The sequence below is a fragment of the Peromyscus maniculatus genome, chromosome 11 (assembly GCF_049852395.1).
Source record: "Peromyscus maniculatus bairdii isolate BWxNUB_F1_BW_parent chromosome 11, HU_Pman_BW_mat_3.1, whole genome shotgun sequence".
Classification (NCBI taxonomy): Eukaryota; Metazoa; Chordata; class Mammalia; order Rodentia; family Cricetidae; genus Peromyscus; species Peromyscus maniculatus.
Genome location: NC_134862.1, coordinates 88,595,617 through 88,613,517, shown reverse-complemented (window position 1 = coordinate 88,613,517; position 17,901 = coordinate 88,595,617). Strand labels below are relative to the sequence as shown.

The 17,901-nt window shown below is 41.2% G+C and overlaps 1 protein-coding gene across 17 annotated transcripts in view; it reads right to left on the bottom strand.

Moving 5' to 3' along the window:
* Positions 1-17,478, bottom strand: part of Cdc42bpa (CDC42 binding protein kinase alpha) — a 211,874-nt gene extending 194,396 nt beyond the window's left edge. For 8 of the 17 annotated variants that reach the window (XM_076548062.1, XM_076548063.1, XM_076548078.1 and 5 more), the window contains exon 1: positions 16,730-17,130. In XM_076548062.1, coding sequence (XP_076404177.1) covers positions 16,730-16,907 — 178 coding nt within the window. In that variant the 5' untranslated portion in view covers positions 16,908-17,130. Of the gene's footprint in view, positions 1-16,729 lie in introns of all 17 variants that reach the window. The other 9 variants (XM_076548071.1, XM_076548072.1, XM_076548065.1 and 6 more) reach the window with 3 other exon arrangements.
* Positions 17,479-17,901: the final 423 nt, after the last annotated feature.

Genomic DNA, 17,901 nt, shown 5'->3' with positions numbered 1-17,901 from the left:
GTGTGCATACATGGAGAGGCCAGAGGTCTACATTAGATGTCTTCTTCAGCCAAACTCCACCTTATTTTTTTCTTTTACTTTTGAGGTTATGATATAATTACATCATCTCTCTCTCTCCTTTCCTTCCTCCAAACTTTCCCATATTTTTTGACAGGGCTTCTCACTGAAACTGGAACTCACCAATTTGGCTAGAGGAACTGGCCAACAACTCCAGGGGTCTATCTGTGTTCTAGTTACTTTCTGTTGCGACGATAAAACACTGACCAAAACCTACATAAAAAGGAAAGGATTTATTTCATCTCACAGCTTACATCCCCGATCACAGCCCATAGTTGAAGGCAGCTGAAGCAGGAACTGAAGCAGAGGCCGTGGAGCGATGCTGCTTACTGGCTAGCTCTCCAGACTCATAGTTACCGTTTGTTATCTCCCAAGACCACCTGCCCGGAGGCAGCGCTGCTCGCAGAGGACGGGGCCTTCTTCCCATACCAGTCATTAATCATGAAAATGCCACACACACTTGCCTGCAGGACAACCTAATTGGAGGCATTTTTTCAACTGAGGTTCCCTCTTCCCAGATGACCCAGTCTGTGTCAAGCTGACGAAAAAGCCTAACCAGGACAAGCTGTCTGCACCCCACCCTGTTATTCCTGAGTGCTGGAGTGTGCAAATGCACACATGCCTGGCTTTTACACGGGAGCCCAGTGTGTGAACTCAAGGTCTCTTATTTGTATAGCAAGCACTGTAATAAACGAACCACCTCTCCATCTCCCTAGAGTCTAAATTTGTTTAAAAATTCTTATTCTTCCTTCACACAGCTCAAGTACCTCAACAATCCCATCACCACCAGCATAAAGACTGCCTCGCAAATAGAGCGAGATCTAACTCTGGCTATCTGAGATCAGAGCCGAAGTTTTCTTTCTTTGGGGTACACTGCTCCAGCCACCCTATAGCGGATGGGGGTGGTAAAGAATCCTGCCCTGCAGTAGATTCTCAGAACCTGGATATCTGCACTGGAGTTTCAGTTCCTTAGAACCAAACACCGTTACATCATCTGTGTGGCTCCCTGTCTTCACTGCTCTGCTGGAGTTCACTGACTGGGTGCTCGATTCCACAAACAGCTGAGCATTGCATATGTGCCTTGTGTAACTTTAGAAGTAGCTATGTAAATGTTTAAAAACATATAGAAAGGATTTAACCTACATAGCTTTCTCCCCAGAATAAACTACCCTCCTAAATTAGATAAGAGCTACTTACAATTGCCAACTATAAGAACAGAGCAACCACTAAAAAGTAAAAAACACTAATCTGCTCAAAAAATATACTCATGATTTTTTTTTCTAGACAGGGTTTCTCTGTAGCTCTCTTTGTCCTGGATCTCACTCTGTGGACCAGGCTGGCCTCAAACTCATAGAGAGATCCACCTGCCTCTGCCTCCCTGAGTGCTGGGATTAAAGGCGTGCGCCGCCGCCGCCGCCGCCGCCGCCGCCGCCCAGCATACTCATGAATTCTAATGCAAATCTATTCACACTGTTCAGTTTTGACAACTTAGTTGCAAAACTTAGAAATAACTCAAAATGGAAAGAGTTTAAAAATAAGATCAATAAGCACTCGGGAGGCAGAGGCAGGAGGATCTCTGTGAGTTCAAGGCCAGCCTGATCTACAGAGTGAGTTCCAGGAAAGGCTCCAAAGCTACACAGAGAAACCCTGTCTTGGGGGAAAAAAAAAAAAAAAGGTACTTTTTAATGCTAAAACTATGCTATGCGTTAGTTTTTCACTTCTTATCCATTATTCAAAAAACAGTCATAATTTAGGATAAGGCAAGTATCAGGTCCTAACAAACCCCCTCCCAATATAATCATACTATAATTTTGGTTAGATCAATATCAAGTGCCTTGATTACTAGAGTAACCATGTAAATTACTGGTACTTTTTCCTTCCTAAACAGTTTTTTTTCTGAATAGCTCCTTTCAATCTGCTCCGTTTCCTAAGCAACCTGACATCTTCCCCGAACGCTCAGCATTTGTGCCTGCCCTGTTTCATGTGTCACTCGGTCTGTCTGCAGCAGACAGTCTTGAGGAAGAGAGCAGGAGCTCTAGACTTCCTGTCTCTGACCAGCTTAGCTTGTCCCTGTGTCTCAGCCCTGCCCACACCACACGTCAACTTCCAGAGCATTCTAAAGTCACCAACTTCTCCAGCTACCCAACCTCCATTAACTCTGCCAATTGAACTGGGCAGGTCCCCGGCTCTGACCACTGCTGATCAGAACTCCATGTTCTCCGATCCCCAAGTCAGTGACACTCATGTTCTCAGCCTCACAACTGAAACTGCTTTCTGCTCTTCTCGTTTTTGGAACATTTATGACATTAAAAAAAATCTTCATTATAGTTTTAGCAGGGTTGCAGAGAAAATGAGATTCTATTTATATGTTTAATTCATCAATACTAGGCTCTGAAGTTTATTCTGAATACAGTGCAATAAGGTTAAACACAGACTTGATGAAAGAAAACATTGATTGACAAATTAGACTATTTGCATCTTACCCTATTCCTTATTCTTTCTCATTACCTCATTCTATTAAGTAATTATTTATAGACTGTCAACTGCTATGAAGGAAATCATAAACCATCATTTAAGAAATCACTTTCTAATCTTTATTTGGCCATTAAAATTAAGTTTTTAAGAAAAAAATCACTTTTGAAATAAAACAGGATAACTAAAAGAGGTAACAAGTTCCTGACATGAGTTTCAAGCAGTGTTTGAAGATTATATAGATGGCGTCTAGCCTTGGGTATAACAAGTATGATGGCATTATCAAACTCCAGATATGTGCCATGCATTTGCCATGACAGGCAAGGGAGGGGGTGGTTAAAGGGAGTCTCTTTAAAAATATTTTTAAAAATTGCTGGGCGGTGGTGGCGCACGCCTTTAATCCCAGCACGAGGGAGGCAGAGCCAGGCAGATCTTTGTGAGTTCGAGGCCAGCCTGGTCTACAGAGTGAGATCCAGAAAAGGCGCAAAGCTACACAGAGAAACCCTGTCTCGAAAAACAAAACAAAAAAAAAATTAAAAGTTGACCAATATGTAAAAACTCATAGACTAGCTAGACATTGCTTAATTACTATTTTCCTTTACAGCTAAATAATAGCTGAATGTATATAAAAGGGCAGCACAAGAGAACTGTGGAGTCATACAAACTGCCCCATACTTTAGCCATATTAGCTGCCCCATGACTCTGCATTTGCTAAAGCTCGGGGGATGTACATCAAAAAGATTGTTATATTATATAAATTTTTAAAGGATTTCTCTTAAATATTTTGGGTAAGTGGGGAAGCTGGGAGAGAAAGAGAACTTGAGCTCAAAACTAAAGCTTAGGCTTTAGTAAGATTCTATCTCTCAGAAAAAGGAATATAACTAAAGCTACATACATATAAATATATGTATGTAGCTGAGCACTGCCTGAGGACAGGCATCTCCTATGGTCGTCCCACATGACTGTCATCTGGTGACATCTCTGCATGGAGTGTAAACACACTCCAGGATGTTCATACCACAAAATCCCTCATAAAACCTTCCTCAGACCATGTTCCCATTCCAAAGAGGCAGGTACTAAGTCAACAGCCGTTCCCTCTCCCTGAACAATGTGCACCTTACGGCCAGTAGGCATGGCAGAACAAAGAAGAGGAAAAGGAAGTCATGACAGACCACAGCAGATGCTCATGCACGGGACATCCACAAAGGGGCACTGGCACTGGGAATGTCAGAGCCCGTGGAACACAAAGAACACCCAAGGGTGAAGGAAAGTCTGGGGTGAAAAGAGAAGCTTGGTGTGGTGGCCAGGCAGAACAAGGTGTGGAGTGTGGCTTTAAGGATGAGGACAGCGGCAATCGAGCAGAGTGAACAGAGAATGTGGGTGAGGGAGAGAATGGAGTACTGATGGGGAGTGATCACTCAAATACTCACAGACAGGTCTCGTAAGTAAACTAACGGGGCTGAAGAAATGGCTCAGCACCTAAAACACCCACTGCTCTAGCAGAGGACCTGAGGTCAGTTTCCAGCACCTAAACCAAGCACCTACAACTGCCTTTAACTCCAGCTCCTGGGGGATCTGACACCTCTAACCTCCTAGAGAGTATCTTGGACTCATCTATATTCTCATTCTCATTCTCATTCTCATTCTCATTCTCATTCTCTCTCTCTCTCTCTCTCTCTCTCTCTCTCTCTCTCTCCATATATATATATATGACTGCTGGAAAGGAAATTTACATAGAAAAACAAGACAAAAGAACTAGAATGACGCCTGCAGTGTTGTTGGGCTGGAATTAGGGATCCTGATGCAAATTCATGATCTTCCCTCTATAACACGGGCAGAAACAAGTAGCTACCAAAATAAATGCAGATTCAAAACACAGATGTAGATATGTCCATGAAATGGGTAAACGACGAGACAGTGCGATGGATCTGGATGGACTAATAAAAGGCAGCCCTGTCCACTAGGAGAGCAGCAATGAGACACAGGGAGACCTTATCCTGTCTTTTACAGAGTAACTGCCTCTACTAAAAGGTGCTAAGAGTCCTAAAAACTTGCTGATTCCCAGCAGGGTCAAAGAAGGAACAGGACAAGCCTAAGGCACCTTGTTTATACAAGAAGGCACGATGACATGTCGAAGGGCACACAGCCCCATTTGAGGGGCTTCTACTGACTAAATCTGGGTCAGGTTAAGCCTCAATAAGGAAAATACGGGCAACTTTCAGAATAACATTGAAACAACTGAGTATGGCATATACAACTCATATATGGCCCTTGACTACTTCCCTAATCACATTTTCACCTTAATTTTTTTTAATCTGAAACATTCTCAAACAGAAAAACTGCAGGTACAGTATAATGTGTTCTTTCCTGAAACACTTGAGAGTAATTCCTCTACTAATTTATAGGGAAGGGTTCTAATCTAATGACTAACACAGACAACCATAAGCTACATTAGATCTAAGTACAACTTAATGAGGCAAAGATAGACACATAATTTAAAATACCTCTCCAATAGTTATGACAGGAAAAGAAGTAACTTGCTTTGTCATGATTTTGTTTTGGTTTTGTTTTTTTTTTTTTTTTTTTTGTTTTTTTTTTTTTTTTTTTTTTTTTGTTTTTTTTTTTTTTTTGGTTTTTCGAGACAGGGTTTCTCTGTATAGCTTTGCGCCTTTCCTGGAACTCACTTGGTAGCCCAGGCTGGCCTCGAACTCACAGAGATCCGCCTGCCTCTGCCTCCCGAGTGCTGGGATTAAAGGCGTGCGCCACCACCGCCCGGCCTTGTTTTGGTTTTGTTAAGACAAAGTCTTACTATGCTGCTCTGGCCAGCCTCAAACTCACTTATAGAGTCCAGCAGATCTTTCACTCATGATGTTCCTGCCTCGGCCTCTTTAGTGCAGGATTACAGGCACGGGCCACCGCGCCTACCCGAAGAATAACTGCAGTAGAGAAACCCGCCAGTGCAACAAGGAACAAGGCAGCATGGGGTCTGGGCCTCATCTGATGGGGTGCAACAAGAAGAACAGTGCATCATTTCTGTGATACCAACCAAGTTTTGTCTAAACCTCACCGGGAGGAAAATCGAGATAGAGGCTTACTGCAAATGGCCTTCAGTCTTCAAAAGAGCCAAAGTTCAGAAAGTCAAGGCAAACCCTAAGACCTGTCTCAATCAATACTGCAAAATATAATATTCACATCCGACACAGGATTCCAGACTGAACCCTTCAGCTGTAACAAAATTACTATAGCAACTATAAAACTAAAACAAAGTTTCTAAAGCTCAGATGACAGTATCTCATCAATGTTAATTTCTTGATTTTAAGAGTTGTATTACAGTTATATAAAAGTATGTAAATATACATCCAAACACATTGGGAAGGAATGAACATCAGTAGACAAATTATTCTCATGATTCAGGATTAAAAAGTATACTATACTTGTAATTTTTCTGTACAATTGTGGTTATTTCAATTTTTTTGTTTTGTTTTGTTTTGTTTTTGTTTTTCGAGACAGGTTTCTCTGTGTAGTTTTAGTGCCTGTCCTGGATCTCACTCTGTAGACCAGGCTAGCCTTGAACTCACAGAGATCCACCTGTCTCTGCTTCCTGAGTGCTGATATTAAAGGTGTGTACCACCACCACTCAGCTGGTTATTTCAATTTTTAAAAAATATTTTTAAAGTTAAATATATGAGGTTGTAGATAAGAAGTATATAAAAGTTGTGACTAGGTAGGTATACATACCTGTAAATCTAGCACTCAGGAGACAGAAGGAGCACAAATCAAGGCCAACCTGAGATACAGAGAAAAGGAAGGAAGGAAGGAAGGGAGGGAGGGAGGGAGGGAGGGAGGGAGGGAGGGAGGGAGGGAGGGGAGTACATATCATGCTAAGTAGTTTAAATGAAACTACCCTGAAAAGCTGAAACACTTGAGAGTAATTCCTCTACTAACTTATAGGGAAGGGTTCTAATCTAATGACTAACACAGACAACCATAAGCTACATTAGATCTAAGTACAACTTAATAGTCACTAAAGATATTAAGCATTATGTTAACACGATTTTAAAAATCATGTATAAATCTGTGTGTTTTATTAAATTCTGGGATGTATATGAACATCGTATTTGCAAAGTAGAGACACATAATGTATTAAAGGCTACTTGGTACTTGATAAGAAAACAAAGTGCAAACAGTAAGACCCAAGAATATACAAATCCATATTTACAAGTTAAATACAAATAAATCGAGCCAGGTACACAAAAACAGAATAAACCCAGGCTTAACTCAGGAGATGCTGCATTCAACCAATACTACCTCACAGTAACAAAGGCAAAAGAAACAGTATGATGATCACATAATCACAATCTCAAGTGACTAACACAGCGACAGGCTTCTGGAAGAAGCTGTTAGCATCTTTCAGAAATGGTGACACATTACAAAGGCATGCAGTTTTTTAAAAGTCAGAAAAATAAATTACACTAATCTTGCAAATACTGTGGATCTAACCATAAACACTAAGAAAAAGTAAGTATACAGTATAGAAAGCTTTCTGGTAACACATTAATAGGTCAGATTCGCCATATACCTGAGCTCTTAGTCTACTTTTACATGTTTCTTTATGGTAATTTTGGGCCAGGACAAAACCACAGGGAGTTCATGATGCAATTTCAAAATGAGGCTTTAGTCACACCAAGCAAGAAGTTTTTCCTAAGTAGTGTTCACTGCTTTTCACCATATATGGGTTAACTTGGGGTATCGGCCACCCCTAGTAACTGCTGACTCTTAAGGACAAGATTCTTGCTGTAACTGGACAATTATACCACTTTTACAAAGTTCTCATAAAATCCATTTAGCTTTGTTCTACTTCACAGTTTCTCTGTACCAGTGAATAGAAAATGATCATGCTTTACTGAAAGAGAGAAAGAAAAACAAAAACAAAACAAAACCACGAGGTTAGAAGAAGCATCTCCGCAAACCAGAAGCTGCATTTGTGAACTCCCCGACACAGGTGAGATCCTCCTGTCCAGGGCTGAATCCCACCCCAACTGGAACTCAGCTACTCTGGTTTCTAAATGACACCGAGGTGCCAAACCCCCACGGTGTCTGCGTTCTGGTACACTGTGACGATTTGTTTTGTAACGCGCTTTCACATAACCTGCTTAAAGACTCCGGACATTGCCTGTAGTTTCCTAATGTGGCCACAACGTCCCAAGTTCAGTCAGTGTTCCTCTCACAGTTCCACAGTTCAAATGATCTGGGCCAACTTTGCACAACAAAGTTAAGGTTTCTGTTCGGAACTTTTTGAAACTTTTTCTATGATAATGTGCTTTGTAAAAAGGCGTGTATCAAAGCACTATCCCCAGCCTTACACATCCAATTAACCCATAATTTGTGGAATATTCAGTATGTCTCTTGAAATACAGTTTAGGAAATACTTGTAGAAAATGTTCATTTTCTTCATACTTACTGGAAGACCACATGAATCTGTGGCTATTGCGTAATTTCAGTCCATAAAAGGTACTATGTGAACAACACATCAATAAAAATTTTAATCTTCTGAGTTGAGGTTTAGAACTCTACCACTAATTTGCAGATTGAAGCCATATACATACAAAAATAAAGTGTAACTAGTCACTGCATGATAGCGGCTACTGGGGTGGGAAGACTGTACATCAACTTAATATTTACACCCCAAATTTCTTAGCTAAAAAGAACAAAACATCTAATGTCTAAGACTGTCTGTATAGTCATGCAAAGAAAAACACCATCAGTAAATATAATTTTAGAGGATCTGAAGCCTTCCTCTGGCCTCTGTAGGCACCAGACTTGTACATGGTGCACAGACATGCATTGCATACAGGCAAACTATCCATACATATACAATTAAATAAAATTGAAAATAACAATGATAATTTACTAAAATATCATCAAGAAGATGTAAATCTTGTTGACAGTAATGTGAATTTATTTATGTCCTTTAATTAGTATAACTATACACTTAACTCAAACTTAATCCCCAAAGTGACATTTTAGTTGTTCCTTTATTTTAAGGCTAAACAGAATAGAAATTTTAAAAATCAGAAGGAAGCTGGGGATATAACTAAATGGGCAGATTGCTTGCCTTGCACACACTGGCCTGGGTCCAATCCCCAGCACCATATAAACCGGACATGGCAGTGCACACCTCTAGTCCTAGCACTTAGGAAGCAGGAGCAAGGGAAGCAGGAGCTCCAAGTCATGTCAAGTTCAAGGACTCCAAGAGACCAAAAAGAAAAAAAATCAAAGTGGGGCTTAAATCTACAAAATAAACTCTAAATCATGAGAAAAACTTCCAAACTGGCTTTTATCTTTTGGTAAATATTGTAATGTCCATTTCTTTAAAGCTGATAATACAGATTCAAGAGACTAAGCAACTTGCCTAGATCACCTAGCCAATAATTAAAAGATTCAATCTAAATCCAAAGCTCTTCGCCTGTTTTTAAACAATCAAGTTAAATTGTCCTCCAGTATTATTATTATCTGTCATGCTAAAACTCAGAACAAAACTTTATGATAATCACAAGGTTCTAACTGTTCACATGCTGCCAAAATAACACCAGTTATATATGGGTTTCCCCTTAATAAAAAGGAGAGATTGTCTGGTTTCTTTATAATACACATAAACAAATAGATGCTGACACATGAACACATACACCATTATCCATAATAATAAAAAGTTCTCACACAATTGAGATGACAGAGACCAACTGCTCAGCTGAAGCACTGCTACCCCCGGGAGAAATAAAACCCAGTGGATTATGAAACGGCAAGTTCAAGGCACTTTCTTCCTAAACATCAGAATGAACAGAATCTTTTCAGAGACAAAATAGTTTCATAACATGTTAAAATTATAACTGGAGCTATAAAAATAAAGTGAGAAATTCTGTGTTTGATGTATTTAATGTAGTATAAATGCCTTTACATGGGGAGGAAGTCCAAATCAGAACAAGAATGTCACAGAAACATCTGTCATCCCAGGAGTTGACAGCACAGGTACACCAGTATACTGTCCAATTCTACTTCGAACAGCGTTTCTTAGATGTAATTCAACAGCATCACTACTACTCCATCATGATTAAGCTTATCTCTCAGGTCACAAGGCTTTCACACACAAAAAATATAAGTCTCCAGGTACTAAGTAAAATACAGCTTTCTCAAAGCTAGATTCTCTTTCCAAGCCACAAGTTTCTCCAAATTTCTAATGCCAATAAGGAGTTACAAAGGAACAACACTTCCCTAAGAATGTGCATTAGAATACTTGCCATTTACCCTACAGATATTCTTCAAAATGACGATTCTATAATCAGATAAACTCTGTAAATACAACGATAACCTGCAATATTTTACTTAAATTATGTCTGAGGTAATTTTCCAAATTTACAAGCCTCTGTGTACATTTACACACAGAGAAAGAGACAGAGACAGAGAGCCTAGGAGCAGCCCATGGACTTATAAAACACACTTTGAAACTAGAGAAGAACACTAGATGAAGAAAAGAAGCCCTGATTCCAAAGTAGAAGCAAACAGTTCCCAGAGGAAAACCCTAAAGACAAACAGTGGTGCTGGGAACGAGGAGCCAGCTCCATGTGCTTCCTGTTCTGAGGAAAGCCAATGCAGCTCCACAGCAGGGGCAGATCCAAGTCCAGGAGATGAGAGGCTGGCCAACTGAGGCCTAGCCATTCTCGCCTGCCGCCTTATAAGAGATGGCAACTGTCCAGCCAAGGGGGAGAAGCCAGGGAGAGGAGCGGCACCAATGAGGAAGAGGAGAAGATCCCTCTATCTGGAGGGGAGTTTTCTATGTAGTGACAACAAAGGACATTCATTCTTGAGTTTGGAGTAGCTTATGCTTAAGAGCACAGGTTATTCCTAACAAATCATTTTAGAAGAACTTCGGCTCTTAGGCAGACTCTGCAAAAACAGCTGAGCACTTCATGGTCTTCAATCCTTAAAGACGAAATCATGTTCGCTGACAGTCCATGAGTGACAAAATGAGAAAACCGGAACTGGAGAAACAGCCACAGCACTACCCTCCTTTACCCCTCGAGTTCAAACCGCCAATATACTCTGACAGTCAAAGTTAATCACTGCCACAAAGGGAAATAAAAGGCAGTAGCCATCCTCTAAATAAAAGGACTGGGGCAATTCTTATAGGCAGTATATTCTTCTAGTTAAGAATACCCAACCACTCAGTCAGACTCAAGCACAAAGCAGGAATACAATGCAGTCACACTCTCTCTCGCTCTCACTTAGGCCAGGCATTCTCATCCTCTCCCTAGCCCAAGCTCCCCTCTCCCCCACCCCCGCATCTTGTCCCTATGCACATTCCCTTTCATTAAATTATTTCATTCAGGATTTGTTGTCCTGAATCTATTACATGTACTTTCTGAAAATACAAACCATGCCTCTAATATTTCCATTACTAGCTAACATATATATATCTTCATCATGCAACATTCCAAACTCCTTTGATCTCAATCTATAAGATATAACAGTTAAGAAATACAAAAAAGCACAAATGCTTTGCATAACAGTATTTCCTTTTTCTGAGTATGATGAACTTGACTGTTTTCTAGTCTAGCCTAACTTTTCAATGTGGGTTAGACTTTATGCATTGGTTTCTGAAACTATCACAACCGACAGCATGAAAAAGAACAAGCTTTACACACATTTCCTGGCAGTAAGTCTACCAAACAAGGAAAGATCTGAGTAGTACAATAAAACTGTGTCAAGTTCAGCTCTTTTACCTTGGAACAGACCGGGCTTACTATGGAATAGTAATCAAGTCCTAAGATTTATGGGACAGTTCATCAAATTTCCAATATATTACAGTATTTGTCTTCACACTTCTACAGTAAGATATACCTTAAGTTTCCATATGAAATACTTTTGATTTTTTTTTTTTTTTTTTTTTTGCTTTTTCCATTTTTGGAGACTGGGTTTCTCTGTATAGTCCTCGCTGTCCTGGAACTCACTCTGTAGACCAGGCTGGCCTTGAACTCACAGAGATCTGCCTGCCTCTGCCCCTGGGTGCTGGGATTAAAGGTGTGTGCCACCACTACCTGGCTCTAAAATTCTTAAAATATTAATCTTGACATACCATTCTCACTTACAAAGCAATTATTATTTTAAACAGTTTATTAACCAAGTAATCAATACTGTTAGATGTTGCAATATTATTTGGCAGCTACCTGAGGAAGAAGGGGGTGGAAGGAGGGAGGGACAGGAGGAAGGGAGAGCAATGGTGCATCATTACCTACCACTTACTGTGTTCCTCGGCTGGCTGTCCCTCAGCTGCAGCACTGTCTCAGACAGACCACAGCCACTCTTGAAACAGAGGACTACATGCCTAGTGTAAAGGAAGCAAGTGTCCCACCTACATTTCCATCACATTTAGAGGGATCCCAAATGAAGACTTATTTTAAAATGAATTTAATCATCTGTAGTCAATGACTATCTTAATTCTGTGTGACAATTCCACTCGGGAAAAGCGAACCTCTGGAATGGCAGGCAGGAAGAACAAATGAGGTATTCTAGAAATAATTCAGTTCCTTCCAATCAAGCCAGCACCATTACAACTCACATTAAAAAAGGAGACTATACTTTAAAATAACTCTAACAAAAGGAAATGTTTATACCACAATACCTGTTGATGTGTCCAGTAATAAGTCTAATAATCAGGCTACTGTCTAGGTGTAACAAAATCTGAATACGCTATAAAAATAGTTATTTAATGAAAACTTACATGAAATGTTATAAAATCAGGATCAGAAAGCACTGAAAAGTAATCCACATACAGAGAACCCTGCCAGTTCCTTCTGTACTGGGTAATATTATCTTACATCTACTTTTTAAATAAATTAGTAAATCCTTGCTATTCAAATTCCCCATTTCAAAGCAGAGGGAAACCAATGCAATGAACAGTGACTGTTTTAGTCATCACTAACAAGTTAGTTTATACGGTCACAACTCCTCTACCTCTACAGCTCCACTATGACGTAAGAGCTCCACTACTGACATCCCAACTACTACTATATAAACAAACACAGAAACCCTAATCTTTCCAAAACCTAAAAAAACAGTCAAAGACAGTCTTTCAAATCTTACTGAGTGTAAGTAGAAAACTTTCCAACAACTTAAAAATCAAAAGAAAGAAAGTTTTCAAACATTGCCGGCTGTATATAGAAAATAATACACTTTATTAAACTCAGAGGTGACCTATGGTCTTAAGGTGCTTTTATCCCCTTAGGCTAGCACTCACCAACTTAACTCCTGCTTCCTCCCCCATCTACTTTCCTCCCTCACATCATCAGACCAAAACCAAGGAATGCTATAAAAGAAAACCAGCATACCTGACTTGGAACAGTCAGTTTTCTTACTGAGGTACTTACTGTTAACGACAAAATATTAACTGTACCACTGCAGAAATGAAATGGACCACAACGAGGAATCAAATGAAATTGATGGAAGCGATGCACACAGGATCTTGACTACATATTTAAAAGTAACCAATCACTCCCTTATAAAAATATGGAGTGCCTACGTGGTACTTCAATTATTGCAAATACCCAACACAAATATTTAGTATTGAAGATGGAATATTTAACTATACTATTTATTTCAATTACTGGGTCTTTTACAGACTTAAAGATAATACTTTTTGAATGTCCTTAGTGCATGAGCTGGCTGTTTGGAACCTGAGGCTTACACAGGAACACTTTGCTCAGCCTAGGAGGAGGGGACTGGACCTGCCTGGACTGAATCTACCAGGTTGAAGTGAATCCCCAGGGAGTCTTTGCCCTGGAGGAGACGGGAATGGGGGGGGTGGGATAGGGGGAAGGGGGGGACGACACACAGGGCAATCCGTGGCTGATACGTAAAATTAAATTATAAAATAAAAAAAATAAAAAATCAAACCAAAGACGATATCCTGAAGCAAATCTAAATTGCCAAATTTAACCTTAATAATATTCCTATAAATTTTTATCCCCGCTGGGCAGTGGTGGCGCACGCCTTTAATCCCAGCACGCGGGAGGCAGAGCCAGGAGGATCTTTGTGAGTTTGAGGCCAGCCTGGGCTACCAAGTGAGTTCCAGGAAAGGTACAAAGCTACACAAAGAAACCCTGTCTCAAAAAACAAAAAACAAAAAAAAAAAATATCCCCAAAAGTTAATAATTCAATAAAAAATTAAGTTGAAGTCAATTCACAATCTGAAAACCTAACCTAGATAATCTAGATATTCTTATACATTTTTTGCAATGAGAATGAAATAGAACATTTCCCAAAATGTAGTGGTAGACTAATAAATGAAGATGGAATGATGCACTTTAATGAAAAGATACTATCGTTCTTAATCTAAAATCCCCAATCCCTTAAGGATAGTAAACGAAACCATTTATGATGCATCTCTTGCAACACTTCCACTCTTTAGTTCTTACAGAGGGAAGAACACACCAGAGGCTTAAGAGCCTAAAATATACAAAATAACTCCTTAAAAAAATCTATTCTCATCAGGCGGTGGTGGCGTACGCCTTTAATCCCAGCACTCGGGAGGCAGAGGCAGGTGGATCTCTGTGAGTGCGAGGCCAGCCTGGTCTACAGAACAAGAGCCAGGAAAGGCACAAAGCTACACAGAGAAACCCTGTCTCGAAAAACAAACCAAAAAAAAATTCTATTCTCTCTTCCCCAGAGAAGCACACCAATTGGTTATCCAAAACCGAAGGTTCAGCCCTGAAAACACACATACAAGCAACATTATGCAGACTAAGCATGTTGTATTTATGAATTTAGGAATGCATGAATTTGAAAGAGAAGAAGGAGTATCCAGGAAGGGGTCGGAGAAGGAAAAAGGACGGGGGAAATGATGTAATTATAATCTAAAAACACAAAAGAAATAATTTTTAAAAAACTTTAAACTACTCTCTTGAAGAGATGGCCAGCAGCTCCAGAGGACCTGATCCCCAGCACCCACATCAGGCAGCTCACAACCACCAGCATCCAGCTTCAGGAGATCAGATGTCTGGGGACCTCTTGAGAGCTTGCACTTACAGCACATACCTACACACAGGCCTGCACACAGACACATAATTTAAAATAATAAAAGCAACCCTTTCTTAAACTCCAGTAACGGTTTATGAGACTGCAGGGTTTCGTGATACGATATACCAGACAACTAAAAAGGCACGAAATTATTAATAAGGATACAATGAGTGTGGGCTGGGGATGGGACTCAAATGGTAGAGCACTTGCCCAGCATGGATAAAGCCCTTGGTTCAATCCCCAGCACCACAGAGCCTGCACCAGCAGTGCATACCAGTCATGTTACATGCAATCTCAAGACCACCCTAAGCTACACACTGAGATCCTCTCTCAAAAAAATGAAAGAATATAGTGAATGCAAATACTTGATTTTTTTTAATTTTTGGTATAATATGCATTTATGTTTACAGAGTGTTTTCATATACATAGGAAAACAACATCCAAGAAAAGATACTTAATAGAATATACATAGGTTATTTTTAAAATATGGCAAAATATTCCACAGCATAAAACTGCTATATAACAGGAAACAGGGAAATACAATTTTCTCTTATACACTATTTAAATTATACCTGCCACTGGGACATACAGAGAGTTCTCCTACTGTTTTCCAAATGAAAAGGATATTAAATGACAATCATAATCATAGATTAGAGTGTAACGATGGGGCCATAATTTAAGGACTCAAATTCCAACTCGAAGAGTACTGAAACCTTTTAAGTCTTCAAAAAAGAAACACCACAGAATTCCTAAGTTTATGAAACACTGGGTGTCAAATTCATGAAGTATTGGGTCCTACACATCAAAAGGCAGGTATGTGCAAACAAAGTCAGTACCAACAGAAAAAGCCCCTACTCTCAAGAGAGAAGCTGCCTGAAAAATGGCTCAAGATTTCTTACATTCCCAGCATGACGCTGGCAAGCTGTTCTGTAAAATCATTCCATTCACATTTACACATTTTTTTTAACCTTCTAACATCATGCTGTTAGCAATCAATCTTGGAATCCTGGCACACTGGAGAACTGCTTTGTGTGGGCATTCTTAAATCGGAGGCTGAACTAAGAGACAAATTTTGAATTAATTTGACAACCAAAACAACAACGGGCACTTCATTTTTACTTCCGAAAATTAAGCTTTACTTGGGAACAAAGATCTTCAATACAAAAATGATTTAGCTAACTAAAAGTATTTCAACAGCACCAAATTCTAGATGGCCAAAGCCCTTCCAGAGCGGCCGTACCACTCACTACCAGGCTGGGCAAGGTTGGCAACTGCTAGATGTCAGACTTCCCTCATCGAGTGAGTGACATCAGAGGGTCAGGCACTTCAGCCAAGCCTTCTAGCTTGAAGGTCACATGCAGCAGCAGCGTTTGCTGGCATCACTGACCTAGTCCACTACTACGGGTCGTCTGGGTCACATCTACACTTCGAAGACTGGAAGACGAAACTCTCTCCAGGGTAGATGCAAGTTCAATTTAGAGTGAAATCTAACGCAGGGGGAGCTGCCTCCAAATAGTCCCCAACTACTGTCTGCACGCACACACACACACACACACACACACACACACACACACACACACAATATTTCTATTATTTCATCTCAGGGACCTAGTCATTTCTGGAAAGTCCATGTTCAGTAGTTCCCCTTGCTTGTGCTATGCAGAGGTGAAATTAAACCCAGTGATCGCCACCTCCAAGGTCCTGCTGTCCTAAAACAGAGACTTCAACATCTCCTCCCATCGCCAGTGATTTCCAAAGCCTGGGAAGGGATGTTTCAACCAACAAATACCTTGCCCCGACCCACCGCCCCGAATGGCTGTTACAGGGCCATGCCTGAGACAACTGTGCTCTCGGTAATCCACGTTTCCTCGGCCCAGCATTTGTTTTAAGGCTCTTATTGCTGCCCAAAAACGCAGTGGGTCCACCAACAGCGAGGCCACACACCAAGGCAACAATGAAGTGGCGCCCGCCGCTTTACTCCTGGCAGTTACGAAAAACTAGGGGAGAAAAGTCTTGACTAAATGACGTGTGTTCTTTTGTTATGTATAGATACGTATTTTTTCATTGTAGTTAATAATGCTCATGGCCAGCTTACACATTAAGAGTTAAAAAGAAAACAACAACAACTTACCCCATTCTAGATATTCAAGAATGTTCTTCTCTCTTCTCAGTGGAGAATTATTGCATTCATCATAAAGGCAGATGAGTATGTCCAGTAAAGTCTCCACGCTGAAGCACTGCCCATTGGTCTGAGCCGGCCCATCTAAAATAAATTGCTCCAGCTGTCTCAGACGCACTTCCCCGGACATGTTTGCTTCGATTTCTGCTGGTTTTCTTTTAATTGCCCTTACGATGTCTACTGTTACTATCGGAGCCTAAAATTCTCAAGGTGTGGTTTTAGAAAAATAAACCACTTGTTATTTCAACCACTGTCATGCAATGCCGGTGCTGAATTAAACATCCAACACACCAGTCACCTCGCTTAACGGAAGCGTCTTCAATTTCAGTCATAAACATATATATCTTCAGGGTAAGTTTCCATAAAATATAGATTTAATATTTTTTAAGAGAATAATACAATTAACTTGTATGCTTAAATAAAATAATAATTAAAAGTACAACGAACTAAAAGAGTCAACACTTCTTTCAAAAATTTAAAAATTAAAAAAAAAAAACTCCTTCATTCAAAATTCAATTCGTGCAACATAATCCTGAAACGAATCCGGCTGCATCATTAATGAATCAAGTCCGCTTGGCATCAGCAATTCACTTCCCGGGAAGAAGAAAAATTGGAAAAGGAGGAGTGGGAAGGGGGGGGGGGAGTGGATGTATGGAGGGGGAGGGAAAGCCAAAAAATTCTGCTGCAAATGCTCCCAGCCTCCACTCGGCTAGCGCCTGGGCGAGTCCTCCGCCGGCGGGCGGGCCAGGGAGGGCAGCTCCCGCAGCGGCTGGCTCTCCCGGCTTCCCGGCTCGGAGCACGCCGAGCCGCGGCCGCCGCCGAGCTCTTTCTCTCCTAGGGCTTTGCAGCGAGTCCGGCTTCCAGCGGACTGCGGCGAGGACGCGTCATCTTCCTCCCGGCTTCTCCCGGGGCCTGGCCGGCTGGCGCGGCCGGGGATGAGGCGGGCTGCGGGCGGCTCTGGCGCCGGGCTCCGGGGGCGGCGGCTACTCGGTCGCGCGAGCCCGCTCCATGCCGGAGGCCGCCGTGGGGGCCGCGCCGTGCCGCCGGGCGCAGCGCCCGGGCTCCCGCTCGCGCCCCGCGGCCGCCGCCGCCGCCGCCGCCGCCCCTCGGCGTGGGGCTGCGCT